Here is a 17,394-nt window from a genome sequence, read left to right on the forward strand (position 1 = left end):
AAATGGCACTGCAGGCTTTTAGGCAGCTCGCCAGATTTATGAGGCTGCGGGAGTGCACTGCGGAAATCAAGTATACGCACTGTGCGGCTTCTTCAAGTTCAAGTGTGCAGTAAAGTAGTTAAAGAACTGGAAACTAAACATGATATTTATGTTAGGTAATATATTGTATAAACATTATTTCCAATTACCTCCTAAGAAATCAATATGTAAATCTTTGACATAACAAAGAATACTAAGCTCTCCTAAATAACTAAGAGGCTGAAATCTTATATAGGATGAACATTAATTTAAGATATTAATATTTAATATTAAATATTTATGTGTAATTTAAATAATATTACACTACATTTTCTATTCACTTTAATGGCTACATAACTAAAGAGCATAAGACTAATTTATTTTTCTTTATTTATTCTTAAATTTTGAGTTTTATTATTTTTGGTTTTATATGCATAATAAGCATAAATATTGTCTATTTTGTGGTTTGTTTATTAATTTGACCTTTATATTATTTTAAGATTACTATTTAATAGTTTTTAGCAGTGTGTTAGTGAAAAGGTGTAGCCAATCCTCAGCGCAGCTTGGCAGCGTTTTAATTATGCCGAGTCCAGGATTTCCAGTCTGGCTCCTCGTCCTTTGCCCCGTAAATGTTTTTTGCTCTCAATAGTTTTGCTCTGGCACCTGGCCTCCTTTTTATTTTACCTTCAGCTTCCTTTTTCAGTCGTTAGTTCAGCTGTAAATTACAACACTCTTTTCACGCAAAGCTGCACTTTTGGCATGCTGGTTTAAAAGGAGCAAGGATCTCTGTTTGTTTGCGTGCCGGATTCGCTTTGCTTTTGTTGTTTTTGCTTTTTAAGGAGTGTGTGATTAAGTTGATAGGCGTCACTCAGCTTAAAACTTGGCTAAGCACCGAAGCGTTGAGTTGTGCTTCTTGCCGGCGTGATGAATTGCATGTGTCTGAGAAACAGATTCGGAGTGGGATTACGTTTACCAACAATTACAATGTAATTTTGGTGAGGTGGAAATTCGGAGAATGGTCGGATGGATTAGGTTCATCTCCTTGGCAAAATAATTAATGAACATGCTAAGGTTACACGCTAAACTGTTGATTCAGTAATGCTTGCATATTGATGTTGTAATTTAATATGCCTGCCTGCAATTAGTAACTCAGCTTCTAAATTAATTATCACTTTAGTCAAATAACCAAAGGGGATTTATCAGGGAAAGTTGCAGAAATTATTTACATGTAATAAGGTTGAATCTCTTTAGTTAAATTGAAGATCTGATGATGCTGCCGCTTGAGTAGTAATACTGTAATTTAATATTCCTCTCCGTGGCCGGCGGTAGTGGCTTTATCCCCGCCTATATAATCCCCGGCAGGTTCTGGCCCCTTCACTCGCTGTTAACAAGCTCTTACAACTTGTAAGCTCTATGGTAGTCAGTCGTGACGGGTCTTGGGTCCTGCATCCCTGAGTCCTGAGTCCTTATCCTTTTGGCTCGGGGCAACAGGTTTTTACGACCCCAGCAAAGCCATAAACTTTTGACCCAAAGCCAAGCTGAGCAGCAGGAGCTCAAAATAGTTTTAAACGCATTGGAGCACCGAGAACCGAGAACCGAGTTGTGGGCCATGGCCAGATGCATTTGGCAGCAGTCTGGCCAAAAGCGGATTTTTCCTCGCTTCTTGGGCTTCGTTAAAAACTGCCACTGTTCATTGTTGAATCATCACTCAACCGGGCGGTCTTTCCATCTGGGAAAACTAACGGAGGGGGAAAACTGCAGTTGGAAAACTCACACGCTGGGAAAATTCTTGCCACTGACGAGCAGCTGACGAGCGGATGATTACGTTTCTTTTTGTTTTTTTTTTCTTTTTCTAAGTGAATTGCTTGAGCCCATGTCCGAATTCAAGAGCAAGTCTTGTCCTTTCATTCAGCCCTACTTTGAGCTCATTTTATTTTTTGGCTGTTTTTGCACATTTCTTTTTTACTTACTTTGCTGTTGTTTTTGTTTTTGTTGTTTTTTTTTGTATATTTTTTTCTGCTACATCCAATGACAAGCGTAATAAATGCTTTGCTGTCAGCCTCTGCTTTTCTTCTTTTATTGTTGCCTCCTTTGGCGTGTTTTCTTCATTGTTTAGTTCCTGAAAAACAGCAGTAACAACAGTAACAAGAAGAGCAGCAGAAAAAAAAAGGGGCAGTCGGCCGCCCTTGACCACGCCCCCTGCCTTTTGTTGCCGCGGCCCTTTGTGATGAATATGAATCCGAGGGCGGGAAAAGCCCATTTTAATTTGAGTGTTCTGCGTTCTGTTTCCCCCAAAACTGGGATGCATATTTTCAGGCTGCTGCTGTTAAAAAAAAAAAAACAGATGATTTCCTCAAACTGTAATTCAAACGAGTTCCTTTTTTTTACTGGCATTTTCTTTTTTAGCATTGGCTCCTCGAAGTCCTTCATGAAGGCGAGTTCGCGACAGGAGTTCATGAAGCTGCCGCTGCAACAGGTGAAGCGAATCGACCGCTGGGACTCGCTGCGGGGCTCCACCTCGGACACCTTCACCGAGGAGACCTTCGGCCCGCTCTCCAACGTCCGGTTTGCGGTCTTCGCCCTTGGCTCCTCGGCCTACCCCAACTTCTGCGCCTTCGGCCAGTACGTGGACAACATTTTGGGGGAGCTGGGAGGAGAGCGCCTGCTGCGGGTGGCCTACGGCGACGAGATGTGTGGACAGGAGCAGTCCTTCCGCAAGTGGGCACCCGAGGTGTTCAAGGTGAGTAGAGTGACAGCCTACGAAAGGAATCTGTGCAAGACATAGCTTCGAATATGCAGAGATTTTTGGTTGAAAAACGTTTGCAGTCTACAGTGCAAATACGTAATGGGAAAATGGTGGAACACTATATCTTAAACTTTAAATGCGGAAAAATTGATTTTATAAACCAGAAATCTCGAAATAAAAATTAAATTTAATATTGTACTTCTCCTTCCATATTCAACAAGAGTTTCCCATGAAGTACTCTGATTATTTTCTTTTTTAAATAATCTGTTTAAAAATACGCAAAGTTATTGTTAGATATGTGTTCACAGGCAACGATGCGTATACGCAATTACACTTTGTAAAAGTTGAAAGACTAAAAATTAAACATAAGAATGTTTAATGTGCAATGGGCTTGAACAAAATGTAAACTTTTAAAAGTGAAATAATAATGAAATAGAAAATTTAAATTCATTTTAATAAAGCAATTGAGTAGCAAATAATAGATATATTAATAGAAGAATTATGTACAATATAACATTTTTCGGATAACAACTGTTACATTAATTCACATTAGTTTATTCTAAAAACGATTAAAAAAATCCTTCAATTTTTGAAATTAATTAATTATTATTTATAATAATAAAATTTGTATTTCTTTGAAATATTTCCTCTACCCGACTTTCTAGCTCGCCTGCGAGACCTTCTGCCTGGATCCGGAGGAGAGTCTCTCGGATGCTTCGCTGGCACTCCAGAACGACTCACTCACCGTGAACACAGTGCGATTGGTTCCCTCGGTGAGCAAGGGATCCCTGGATGGAAGTCTGTCGAAGTACCACAACAAGAAGGTCCACTGCTGTAAGGCGAAGTCACAGCCCCACAATCTCACCAGACTAAGCGAGGGATCCAAGACGACGATGTTGCTGGAGATCTGTGCCCCGGGATTGGAGTACGAGCCGGGTGACCATGTGGGCATCTTTCCTGCCAATCGATCCGAGTTGGTTGAAGGTCTGCTGGATCGCCTGGTGGGTGTGGATAATCCCGATGAGGTGCTGCAACTGCAGTTGCTCAAAGAGAAGCAGACCTCGAATGGGATCTTCAAGTGCTGGGAGCCACATGACAAGATTCCCCCGGATACGCTGAGGAATCTCCTGGCCAGATTCTTTGACCTGACCACTCCGCCATCGCGACAATTGCTCACCCTTTTGTCGGGATTCTGTGATGATTCGGCGGACAAGGAGCGATTGGAACTGCTGGTGAATGATTCCTCGGCCTACGAGGATTGGCGGCACTGGCGGTTGCCTCATCTGCTGGATGTCCTCGAGGAGTTCCCCTCCTGTCGCCCACCAGCTCCCCTTCTGTTGGCCCAACTGACGCCCCTGCAACCCAGGTTCTACTCCATTTCCTCGTCACCGCGGAAAGTTAGTGACGAAATCCACTTAACGGTGGCCATAGTGAAATATCGCTGTGAAGATGGAGAAGGTGACGAACGATATGGAGTTTGCTCGAATTATCTTTCGGGTTTGCGAGCGGAGGATGATCTTTATATGTTCGTGAGGAGCGCCTTGGGTTTCCACTTGCCCAGCGACCGGAGTCGACCCATCATCCTGATTGGTCCTGGCACGGGAATCGCTCCTTTCCGTTCCTTTTGGCAGGAGTTCCAGGTCCTCCGTGATCTGGATCCCGTGGCCGCGTTGCCCAAAATGTGGCTCTTCTTTGGCTGCCGGAATCGGGATGTGGACCTCTATGCGGAGGAAAAAGCGCAACTGGAAAAGGACCAGATTCTGGACAGAGTTTTTCTTGCGCTCTCCAGGGAGCAGGCCATTCCAAAGGTAAGCTTTTTGTGGTCAGCAAACTGAACTTTCTCTGACTTTTATTGACTTTAACAAGTTAGCTTAGGTACACTAGAAAAAATTCCTCTCATATTAGTTCGTTATATTTAACTTTTTAATACATTTTAATTTTAAGTTTCCAAATATAAATATGGAAAGATTCAAACCCTTCATTATTTTTATAACTTTAGCAATTAGAAAAGGATTTTTTGTAAACATTTTTCCTTCTAAATATTTAAAATTAAAAATTCAATAGAAGTAAAAATAGTAATAGCCACTTATAAAGTTGTTTGTTCTTCAATTTTTAATTTTTTTCAAAATTATATTTTAATTTTATTACAATGTAATATTTATAGACATGTTTATTAATGTCGAGCTTAACTCTGTTTAGTATGCAACTACTTAAGTTTTTAAAGGTAGCTTAAACAATTTCTGGTGTATTTGCATTATTTTATTAGATTAAATTGGTCAAAGGTTAGGTTTTAAATCAATCACTGTGATGCTTTCTTTCTCTGTACATGAACTATTGCCGCTTAAACAATGATTTGTTTTTTGACTCGACATCGAAACGACTCAAATCGACTTGAATCGCTTGTGCTTGTGATTGTGCTCTTGGATTGTGCTCATGGATTGCAGACATATGTGCAGGACCTGATTGAACAGGAATTCGATTCGTTATACCAGCTGATTGTGCAGGAGCGGGGCCACATTTACGTCTGCGGCGATGTCACAATGGCCGAGCATGTGTACCAGACCATCAGGTGAGTCCTGCTCCCTCCTTAAGTTTGATTGCCTTTGTGTGTTTGGGAGCCACCGGGCGTGGGCGGAGTGGGCGTGGCTGCTCTTTCCGCATTCCCTTCGGACACCAATGGGAGTTCACTGTTTTCCCTGCTTTTCCGATGCCCGACGGTCAGGTATTTTGCCATCGCCTGGCCGGCTTTTATATTTCGTTTCTCTGCTCCGCATTTTTCAAAGCCCCTGATTAAGTGCCTTATTGTGAAATACGGGCTGTCTCTATCCATACACACAGGATATTGCATAATGGCCATGTCCTCGACAGGGGATTTTAATGGGAACCACCTCGTAATCATAAGCGGTTTAGTTTAATTGGAACTGAAGATGATACAGGATGGCGGCCTTATCTTTTGCTTGTGCTAATTAGAAAAGAATTCAAAGAAATATAAGATACCTTTTTTTTGGTTTAAGTATGAAAATTATCAGGAAATTATTTCATTAAGATATCAAGAAAGTAGGTGGCACATTTTAATAAATTTATATATTATTCTCTTAATAGTAGAAATGTAAAGTAACACCCTTGCTACTATTTAACATATTCCCTTTCAAATCGTCGGTTTGCAAACCCATTTCTGTCCCCATGGATTACTCTCCATCTCCCTGGGCGAATAAATAAACAGTTTTGCAGAGTTTTCCTGTATTTTCCGTACACACTTCAGCCTTTACATATTCCTTTCTCTTTGGCAGGAAGTGCATTGCCGGCAAGGAGCAAAAGAGCGAGGCGGAAGTTGAGACATTTTTGCTAACACTGCGGGTAAGTATCCTTAGCGGTGAAAGGCAGAGCTCAAGCTATAAATACCGATGGTGAAGGGTTTCCTTCTTGGCACACTCGGCGTATGAGCAATCTTTCCCAGCATGCATAAAAATAGTTTTGAACAATGTAGTGTAAAGCAACATTTGACGACAGCAAATCTACATACATTGTGTTGCAATGTTCTCATGATTCTATTTTTTTTTGCCAGGATGAAAGTCGCTACCACGAGGACATCTTTGGCATCACGCTGCGAACAGCTGAAATACACACAAAATCGAGGGCCACGGCCAGGATTCGAATGGCTTCCCAGCCGTAAGGGATATTCGGACTAATCAAAATAGGCGGGTTACAATATCCAAATAAGTGAAGAATACCAAACATTTCTTCTTTCTTTTCCTCCATATTCAAATGCAATTAAATATTGTCGCTTTGTTCATTACTTATTCGTACGAATACCGTTTAAATAAATTACATTTTATTATTGATTCTTATGTACAAATTAATTCAGAAATCAAAATCTAAATGTTAAATATATTACAAATAAACAAATCGAAAAATCAAGTACTTCAAGTTTATTATAAAGGCTGGAGGGCGTGGATTAGTCAAATGCAATTTCCAATTTCAGACTCGAAGTGAAAGGCCATTGGCTAAGCGGCTTAAATTGGCTGAAGGGAAATGGAAATTCACCGATTGGCAAATTGTGCAGAAAATGCAATTTATAAAATAAATACCATTTCCTTTCATCTATTTTTTCAGACTTTCCTTTTTCGCGATTGGTTTGGCCCTAATAAGAGGGAATAATACGGCTTGGCAATGCCAGACTCGAAAGAATTTCTACCATATATACTTACCTTCCGTACTTTGCATTGCAATATATATATTGAATTAGAAAACTAAGCGAACAGTGGTTTTCACTGCAACAAAAAATAAGCTTAACATTGGTAAATAATTAATATAAAAATATTACAGATTTTAGATATCATGTATTTTAAATTTGTCAATGCAAACAATAAAAATAAATATTTTTAAATATTTACATAATGAAAAGTTTTGTTTACCAGATAACAAATGAACTCTTTGTTTATTACACAAGAACCAACAATCTATCTCTTATAGATAAGAAGCATTTTCCAGTAAAAGAGCTCCTATTAACATCTATATTTCATCAATTAGAGTATTTTGTTATCTCAGACCTCTGTGCATCCACATCGCAGTGGCTGCGCCAACATTCCGGTGGCAGTCTGCGGTTTCAAAGCGTTAACAGATTTGTACCTTGTGCGAAATTCTAAACATCTGCCTCTACGTACATCCTAACTCCGACCAAAGGGGCTCACCGCTATCCCACAAGCGACTGACTATGTGGAGTATCCGATTTCAATGCTGAAATTGAATTGTGAGCGCTGCTTGGCTTCTGTTTGATTTCTTCTTGTTTGAGCTCGCATGCAGTATATGGGTATACCCGCTGTTTGCTGGGTGTTTGCGCTGTTATCTGGCCATATGGTAAAGAATTTTCTATTTAAACAACACATTTTTAGATTTGATTTATATAATTTTACATGCCAAAATTATGGGAAGTTTCCAAGTGCAAGAAAGAATTTATATCACTAGTGGATAATTCATATAAATAGTTAATTTATAAAAAAAATATTTAGCAACTATAGATCTGATTCCGAAATATTTTATTTGATATTTACACAAAGCAAACCTAATCAATTTAAAATATACATATATAATGTTAAATTTAACTAGTATTGGATATGTACTTATTATTTGCATTTGATGTTTTGAGTTTGTACAAAATGTAACAAATTGATTTGAATCTTGAGTATAAGTTTAGTCGATACACTAAGTGTGACTTTTTACCTGTTTCATTTAGAATGATTCCTTTTAGTTTCTGTTTTTTTAACGGAAATTTCTACTGCAGTGACTAGTCGCGGTTTGACTTCTGATTGACATTTTTCCCCGTTTTTTTTTTTTTTTGTTAAGATAGAGCACGCGTATCTCTTTCAATCAACCCAGCATCCGCTCATATTTTAGGTTTGACATATGTCAGTGGCAGAAACACAGGAAGCTGAAAGATATTGCCTAGGAAATTGAAATCAAAAGGTTAAATGGCCAAGTTTTTTCAAAAGGTTAGCCTATTTAACCAAGTTAAAAGTCTCAAATTGCGGAAATAAAATGTAATTATAGGCTTTATTGGGAAATACTACAACATACATTGTTTTCATTTAGCTTAGTCGTTAATATTTTAACCTTTATTTTTTGCTATTAAATGTGTTTTCACCAGACAGGCAAAAAAGAAAACGATTTCCACATTTCACTTGACTTTTGTCGTCTTGCATTATTGACACCCGATTACACATATGCAGATTCGGTGGAAATTGATAATGTCGCGTGGCTAAAAAAATATAATACTGCTGTTCTCAACGGTTTCCGTTGAATTTGGTGCGAACGACATGGTAAGTGGACATGCTGACCGCGACATAAAAACCCTCAAATTGGCTTTTACCAACTGAAATGCGATTGTAAAACTCTGCAGAAATGGTAATCGTAAACTGATGTCAATGGCTTATTGGGTTTTTTCGACCTGTAAACGAAATCACCTGATCTTTTTAGCCAGAACGTGAGTCAGCTGCCAAGGAACTTGGCTTAATTGTGCGGGATAAGCCCTCCGATTAACAAATGGAATGCAGTTCTCTCTTTGGCACGCGACTCCCTGGCCAAGTGACCAAAATGCTTGGCTTTTAACCGGCTTTTAAGCCGCTCCAACTGCTCCAAAAGCTACTCTGCAGCCCATGGATACACTCTCGATTCCAAATTAATCAACCGACTTTCAACGGGCAGCCTCCGACGATCACAACAACCACCGTTCAGATGGCCCGGCTAACACCAACATTCCTGACATAATTTCGTGTGTGAGTAAGCAAACGAGTTCGGGAAAAATTAGACGTCATCGTGCCTCAGCCTCAGACTCAACCTCAGCCTCAGTTGCCGCTGGCAACAAAAGGTGGGACTCACAAAACGCTGTCTACGGAATCCACAAAGGTGCAAAGTCGAAGCCCGATGGGGAAATTGAAATTTTAATATTCACTCAAGGACTCAGCTTGATTGAAGTATGCCAGCAGCATATATTAAATTGAAAGCCAGAATATTTGGCAGAGAGTACTTAATACGAACATTATGTTTACAAATTATTTAGTAAGTCAGTTTAAGTAAATTCTATTGGGAATAAAAACACTTCCCAGCGGAAGCAATATGTTGCGAATAATCTAGCAACAGCAAAGTTTATTTTTGCCGGCTCGCCAGTTTTGCCTTCGATCTTGGGCTGCAAAGTTCGTTTCGAACTAAAATCAGCGCCGACGTAGCCGGCTCAAGCCTAGTGATGCTATCTTTGGGGAAAAAATAGCTAAAAAACGATTTAACTATACCCATTTATTTGCACTGATATTTATTCATTTTAACGTTAAAAAACAAAATATATTTTAACATTAATAAGGACAACATTTTGAAACACTAAATTGAATGGGTATGTTTTAATTCTCAAAGTAAGTACATATTTCTAAATTCATAGGAATAAAAGCTCAGGTTGTTTTGTATTTTCATCAAATGCATCTTAATTGGTTCCTTTAAAAACGAAGTTTGTATCTGTTCAATTAAATCAATAAAAGTAGTTATACCTTAAAAAATTCTAAAAAGTTTTTTTAAAATTGTATGGCCTCTTATATTTTTTTGTGTACAATCTAATACTTTTACCTAAATTACTGAGGCGGTTGCGTTGAATTTAACCCATCAAAACCCTGTTTAGCCGACTCATTGCGATCCCCGAAATCTGGCCGGAAAATCGCCGATCGAGCATCGCCGCTCAAGCCTAACATTGCGACTTGAACTTGCCGCCGTTCGAAGCTGGGCGTGCATGTAGTGAGGGGGAGGGGGCGGGGGAGTGAGCGAGCGAGCTTGGTTACCGCCGACGGCTGCAACAACAACAAAAAGCAAACAGCGCAACTCTGATGTCGATTTTTTTGTCGGACCGCGCTTCGTTTATTTTAGTTAGTAACGAGATTTCGAGCGCTCAACGTTGACGTCGCGGTTGAAAATCGGCAAGAGGTTCGAGCCACAAAAGCTCCGGTACAGTGCGTACTCCCTATGCTGAACGACTCGCCAGTGAGTGTGTGACTGTGTGCGGGCGCAGACATGAAGTGAATAAGAAATTGGAAAAGCACTAAAACATAACATATATGTAAAATATACGAAAAAAAAATATATAAAAACGCAAAAGAAAACGCAAGAAACGTGGGTAAGGCCAAAAGCGAGGCAAAAACCGACAACGACAACAAAAAAGCAACAACAACAACAACAGCAATAGCAATAGCAACAACAACAACAGCAACTCGGCGATAATCAGAAAATATTTCTTTAAGCCCATCGCGCGCCTCAAATCGAAAAAGCGCGAAATATTTATTTCGGCCCCAAAACGTAAGTGTCTGCAAGTGCAAGTCGATGTGTGTATCGAAATATATATAAATATATATGCATATACCTGAATATATATGTGTATAGCGCTGAGTGTTAGGCACAACAAACTAGGGGACAGTTGTAATATATTGCAGTAACAACAAAACTAATACACAAGTTGTTGATTGTCGGTTGCCAAGAGTGAAATTATTGAACAAGAAATTTGTTTTTGCTCAGGAGGGTTTGCTTGGTGATTTTGAGTCCAGCGAAGCGGGGGAAAATGCGCCAAAAATATTTATTGGCTGTAAATATACAGTTTCGGTGGAAAAGTCAAGGAAATATATTCCAAATATTCCAAAAATATTCCAATAAGAAATTATGGAAACTAAAAACCTTTTTTAATTAGTTAACTTTTAAAATGGTTTTATTTAACTGATCAGCAGTTTAAATTTAAGTTATTAAGTCTCGACAAAATTTGTAAGCTAATGTGTGGAAAATGTAATCCGAACAAATCAAAGGTTAAAATGCAAAAAAAAAAAACTATTTATTTAATAAAATTTTTAATGAAGAGCAAAAGATTATATCAATTATTTCCTAATTGATAATTGAATCTAGCTTATACCTCAAGCAAAAAAAAAATCAGGTATCGATGACTAAATAATATCACTTCACATTTTTGTATTATAGTTTTTGTATCATAAGCCGTTCAATTTCCTTGCGATATCGAAATATGTTTACCCATACTTCCTTTGAAATTTTTAAAGCTGTTCCGACAGATTTTCTGGGTAATTCGAACTTAATAGAGGATGAGGTGTCTAAGAGATTGTTTTGCTTGGCAAATATAGTCCAGTTACCAGTTCAATTCCCCTGGCAAACAATTGAAACGCTCCCCAAACTATGTATTATTACGTTTTGCTCTCAATTTCTGTGTACTTTCTGCGTTCAGAAATTGTTTGCATTTCGAGTGGCGGTGGCGGTGACTAAGTGCTGATTTTTACGATTACAGGTGTTTGAAATGTATTCAAAATTTATGAGACTCTGGTACTATTATGGCCAGTGCCTCTGGCTGCTGGCTGCTGGATTTTGATGTGTGGGGCAGATGAAATAGAGCCATTCGGCAGCAGCCCAGACCTTACAAGGTTCATTGCTACTTGTCACAATTTTTTTTCCCTGCCGTTTGGCCGTTTCATGTAGGCTGGCCGTATAGATAATAAACATTAAGCTTAATGGCATTGTCGCTGGGCTATCCAACACACAAACTACAACAAACGAACAAACAAAAAAAAAAACAAAAAAAAGCAAGTAAATCAACAGTAAACAAATGGCAAGCCACGCGTGTCTGCCTTTTAGCCGTGGCTTGTGAACTTTTCTTGTGGGTTTTTCTCCTTTTTGACAGCTTCTATAGCGTGTTAATTCCGACGGTATTGTATTGAAATCTTGTTCCTCAATTTTTGGCACATTCATTTGCTGGCTTCTGGGGATTCTTTGCAAATTAAGCGTCGTTTCTCGGCGATTATAGACAATTTTTCGCAGCTTGTTGTCGGTCGGTCAGGCGCCCCACAGTCAGCCGTAAATAAATCTGTTTATTATAGCCACAATTAGTTGATTTAAATTATTAACTTTGGCGCACTAATGCCCGTCAGGTTCAAGGTTAAGGATGGCCATTTAAATGAATTGTGTGTTTGCTGAAGTACGAGCAAATACAAATGCAAATAAGTATAAATCAGACATCTAAATGCATGCGAAATCTTTTGTGCGACCGCGTAGAGCGAAGAGAATTATTATAGAATAATTTCTGTTACGTGAGATTAAGCAATATGCTCTGACAATGTCGCGTGTTGAAGATAGTACAACGACGTATTTAGTTTTTACCTGGCCATATATCTTCCACGTGCGCTAAAGCACCTAGAAAAAGTTGTCAACTGTCAGGGAAGACGACTCACTTGGATATCTTTGAGTGGAGCCTGGAAAAGGTGATGAATTTTTCATATAACAATTTGTAAGGCAACAAAAATTAGAATATATTGTACTATTTAAAAAGCTTTAAAGTAAAAATCAAATAACAAAAGCTTTAATAATTTATCTGCTCTTAAAGTATATAAATTATTTAAATAAGATTATAAACAAGTGTTAAATGATTTTCGTATAAATTGAAATATTTTTTTATTTTTCCGATATTTGTCTTAAGACTTCCTGCCAACCAAAATGCGATTTTCTTTCAAGTATAGCCGCAACAAAGAAGCCCAGAAAGAAACGCAAACAAGTTGGCTAGTACATAGCCGTTGCCACTTTAAATATATCCACTTCATTCATAGGCAAATACTAAAAGGCAGGCATGCCAAACAAATCAAACACGGTGCACAAATGGCTTGCAAAACGCCGAAGACAAGGCGACTGGCAAAGCGAAGACCAGAAAGAAGTCGCAAAATGCAAAAAATCATTTAACGCATTTCAACAACGCTCATTACCGATTTCGATTTGTAGAAGAGGGGCACTCGAGAGCCCCTCCCCTCCAAAAACCCCGCCCCTCGTCGACGAACCTGGCACGTGGACTCATTTAAAGTAGTGCAGACAGACAATAAAATGCCAAAATCCAGCGCCAACAAACTCGCACATATCTTCAATATAGCCAAAAATATTTGTGAATTTTTATGAATGAAACGCAAAATGTGTTGAATTTGAATTGCCGCCGCCGATGAGCGACTTCCAACTTTTTGCACAAATTGCGTGGCGTAGCTGGAAACATGGCTTGCATGGCTAAGTAATGAGTATCTTTTTTTTCCAAAACTTAAACCTCTTACGTACAAAGTCTTCCAGTGGCGCAAAAAAAAACCCGCATAGCCGCAAAATCGGCCTGCAAAAATTCAACGGATTAACTAAGTCATGGTAGTAACCTCATACAATGTTTTCTTTTAGTTGCTCATCTCGCAAAAAGTGAAAACATAAATTTGTTATAAGCATTTAAGCCCCATAAATAAATAAATAAACGAGAAATGAATTTACTCTCCGGCATTTCTCGCTTACTAAATATTAAATCAATTAATTTGTTGCATATTGGTTACCAGGAAACGAATTTATATTCCATTTTTTTCGTACGTCACTTCTGGCTTTTTGGAAAATACCCAGTTGCTTGATTCACCTGAAACTTGCGGGTATTTGCTTAAAGGCAATAAAAGAAATATATACATTTTTTACTGACCAACTCACAGCCCAAAAGTAAAGTAAATGAATAAATAACTTTTAATGAAAGGAAAATAAACACCCACAATCACGGCTCACAAAAATCAACCGAAATGTATGTAACTGTCCAGACAAATTGAATTTACTTTTGATTTGCCTGCATTATTAAATGTCGAACATCAAACCCTGGAATGAATGTCGTTTATTTTTTGAAACAAATTGCCTGTCGACAAGGTAAATAAAAAAGAGAACACTAAAATACCTGTGAGTGATTTTGCTAAGTTTGTTTGAGATGACTTAACCAGCACTTCCAATTTCCGGTCACAACTTGATGCGATTTTTTTTGCCGACTCACCTGAAATATTTTTCAAGAGAGCCGGGACGGGGAAACCTTCGAAACAGATGCAAAAATTCTGCAGAAGAGCTTTTACAAGATTTATTCATTTTCGGTTGAAATTCATGAATACACAAATGCATGAAGTCCCCATGAACTCGACGAAAAAATAAATTTCACAAGTGGCTTGAGCCGGGCTTTGTTTATATTTTTGGGCGAAACCAGTTTCCATATTTCTGCCCAAGCCGAAATCATAACAAAAACATCGACATTTCATCGGCAAGAAGATGGGCATGCATAGTATTTTTGGAAATTTTTGAGCTTAGATCATTTCGGTATTGTGACCAAAGTGATTCTGACCAAATTGCGCATCTAATTACACGTTATTGTGGCGCCGTTTAGTCAGCATTGAAAGCGCCGCCGAAATAATTCAATAAAGGCGCCCAGCAACCTTCGTACGTGTAGTTTTAATTAATTTGCTTTCAGAAACACAGAAATATTTAAAATCGCCCTGGCGCCCTCAACAATTCCGAGGCGTGTGTAAAAATAATTTCGCATGTGGCGGCCTCGTTTTGAAATGATATTGAATATCGATCGGTGGCCAGGCTGTGTTTATCCAGCCCACTTTGAGTCATCCGTATTTAGTTTCGGGTTTTTCTGAACTACACTATTTATTGCTGGCATTAATCACCTGAGCTATAAAGCTGCAAATAATACCTTTCCGTCTGCGGCGACTTGTTTCGTCTTGACTTTATGAGGGTTTCCGATGGGCCAGCCGATTTCGGGCAATTTATGAATTCCCATTAAGCTAAATGCTCAATTAGCGCTAGGGCGTGATATTTTGGTTAATCAATGTCAGTTGGGGATATAAAATATATTTAGCAAACCCCTGAATGACATTTACTACACCTTCGTTTATAGAATTCCTCTTAAAAGTAGTATCAACAAAAAATACTTGAATGCAACAAACAAATTAACCAACTATTCCCATAGCCCCAGTTCTTTTTCGTAAGTTAAAAGTCCTTTTGGCTGAGTATCGAATGTACTGAGGCATTCTTTTGACAATCATTACTTGCAGTAAACTTTCCCCGGCGGAAACTTTGGGGCAAGTAAATTCCCTGCATTACAAGTTGTTGATTTTCGGTGTTTTTTCCCCCGTTGCCATGGCATCCACATGTAGGCAAAGTGCCACAAAGCTGTTGTAAGTATCTGGTGGATACAAAATTTATAACAGGGCAAGGGAAAACTTTCGAGCAGCCCCAAAAACCCCGCCATTCTTGGCCTTATCGCTACCCCGTTTCCAAATCGTAGTTATAGCAAAACAAGCGTAAACAAAAACCTTTCACGAGGGGGAAAAGGCAGGGGTAAATATTCATGCACAATTTGCATTTTGAGGCAGCGACTACTTTACATCACATTTTTGTGTCAAATCAGCGCAAATTTGAAGGCGTTCAGACAGCCCGCCCCGAAGGCAGAAGTGAACGACCCACGGAATCCGCCGGCACATGTTAGCCAAATTGGGCAGCCCCTTTTGGCCCACCTCTTGCCAATTGTGGGCCCGGGAAAGCGAACTTGCGGCTAGTCGCAAAATGCAGAGCCAACATTTTAAACAAAGTGTCAAGAAGGAAACGTGGCGCTGACATAGACCCACTGCTCGATGGAGTCATTGTCTTCAGACAAAGTATAATAATCAACGTTTTGAAGAAAATCAATGAGGGAAGAGTGCTTCCAAAAATGAAAAAAGGAAAAAAAAGAAAACTTTAATTAGATACCTATTTTAAATCAGATGAGCTTGGTTGGCTTACAAATTAATAAATATATTCTAGTGCTTGGATTAATTGACTCCGAATTTAGGAAACATATTAAATTGTTGCTTGCAAGTTGATTTTCATATCTTAACAAATGGTAAAGTTTCTAATTATAATCCAAGTTTCAAATAATTTTATGTTCATAGTAAAATTTAAATTTCCAATTTCAATAACACATTAAATTATTTGCCATATTAAAACTCTTGCAGATATATATTCATTTATATTTTTATGTCTCTAATCTTTAAATTGATAGTTTTAAATTTTTGGTAGCTTGCACTTTATATTTATGTCACCCAAAATAATATTTATTTATTCACAATTTCAAAATAAATCCATATTCTTTTCAAAACGTATAGTTCGTAAGAAACTCCTTTCGAGTTTACGAGAGCTTTCTTTCATAACTCATATGATTTTATCTATGTCCCAGTTTTTATGCTCTGAAATAAACTTTATCGATCCCTTTATGCGCTGTGTGCACCCAGGCATGAAAGAATTATTCAGGAAACGTCCTGCATCCTACACATCCTTCTCAGAGTTGCTTTGGGCTGTCAAAATGAAAATTCGCATACGGAAACCACAATAATTGCTGCCATAACACTTGCACTGACGTCGATGACAGGCCAACTGGCAGCAACAACAAAGTTCCTCGTTTCATTGGCATTGGCTCGGTTGATTTTTGTTTTGGGGTTTTCAGTTTTGTTTTTTGTTGTTGTTTTTTTTTTTTTTGTAGTTATTGGCCGTTTTACAACTTCCAGTGCACAATTTTGCGGGTTGGTCATCAACTCGTTTTTTTGGCGCGGCAACAAGTCGAGAGGAAGCGCCCAAAAGTAGCGCAATGCAAAAGCCGAATGAGAGCCGAAATCTGTGTATCTGTGCCGTGGCCCACATTTGCCGGCCATAATTGAATTCCCACGAATCACAATTTCACCCCAAGTTCAAGTTGAAGCTGCCATAAAAAAAAGACAGCCAACAGAAACAGAAAATGCCGCCCAAATTAGATAAACATGTAAATGATTATTGACACAAAAAGGTCTCGCTCCCAAGGCATGAATAAATTCAGAATGTGTAATGTGCATATGAATAATAAGAAAAGGACACAACTGGCTATACAAATTGACGTTTTATTTGCCTTTCACCTGATGGCAGACGACAGCCGTCAGACGACAGTCGACCATCGAGAAAGGACCCCAAAAACCCAGAAACCTCAGCGAATAATGAAGTAATTGGCCGAATTTGTCTTTGGCCAACAAGGAAAGTTGTCGAGAGATGCGGCTTTAAGATAGAATTGTATCTGCACAACTGGGGTGGCTACTCCATCGAAGATACATTAAAACTTCGCTCTCCTTCGCTTTGACTTTCAAAATGTGAATGCACTTTTGTGGAAACGTGACAGGTTTTTGTTGCTCCACTTTTGTTTTCTTGTCTTGTTTTTGGCGGTCTTTTCCTTTTTATTTTTGGTATTTCGTTAAGCAGCAGAAAGACTTGGGTTTATTGAC

The 17,394-nt window shown here is 38.7% G+C and overlaps 2 protein-coding genes across 3 annotated transcripts in view; both read left to right on the top strand.

Annotated features, from left to right (window-relative positions):
• The window catches only part of LOC108100059 (nitric oxide synthase), a 37,002-nt gene extending 30,345 nt beyond the window's left edge, over window positions 1-6,657 (top strand). For both annotated transcript variants that reach the window (XM_043209345.1, XM_043209346.1), the window contains exons 15-19: window positions 2,425-2,758; window positions 3,430-4,572; window positions 5,209-5,333; window positions 6,055-6,121; window positions 6,330-6,657. In XM_043209345.1, coding sequence (XP_043065280.1) covers window positions 2,425-2,758; window positions 3,430-4,572; window positions 5,209-5,333; window positions 6,055-6,121; window positions 6,330-6,437 — 1,777 coding nt within the window. In that variant the 3' untranslated portion in view covers window positions 6,438-6,657. The remainder of the gene's footprint in view (window positions 1-2,424; window positions 2,759-3,429; window positions 4,573-5,208; window positions 5,334-6,054; window positions 6,122-6,329) is intronic.
• Window positions 6,658-10,182: 3,525 nt separating this feature from the next.
• The window catches only part of LOC108100066 (probable GPI-anchored adhesin-like protein PGA55), a 34,921-nt gene continuing 27,709 nt past the window's right edge, over window positions 10,183-17,394 (top strand). Inside the window, exon 1 of the mRNA XM_017203801.2 lies at window positions 10,183-10,594. The gene's annotated coding sequence lies outside the window, so the exon portion shown is untranslated. The remainder of the gene's footprint in view (window positions 10,595-17,394) is intronic.

Source organism: Drosophila ficusphila, unplaced genomic scaffold (genome assembly GCF_018152265.1).
Source record: "Drosophila ficusphila isolate 14025-0441.05 unplaced genomic scaffold, ASM1815226v1 contig_855, whole genome shotgun sequence".
In the NCBI taxonomy this organism is placed as follows: Eukaryota; Metazoa; Arthropoda; class Insecta; order Diptera; family Drosophilidae; genus Drosophila; species Drosophila ficusphila.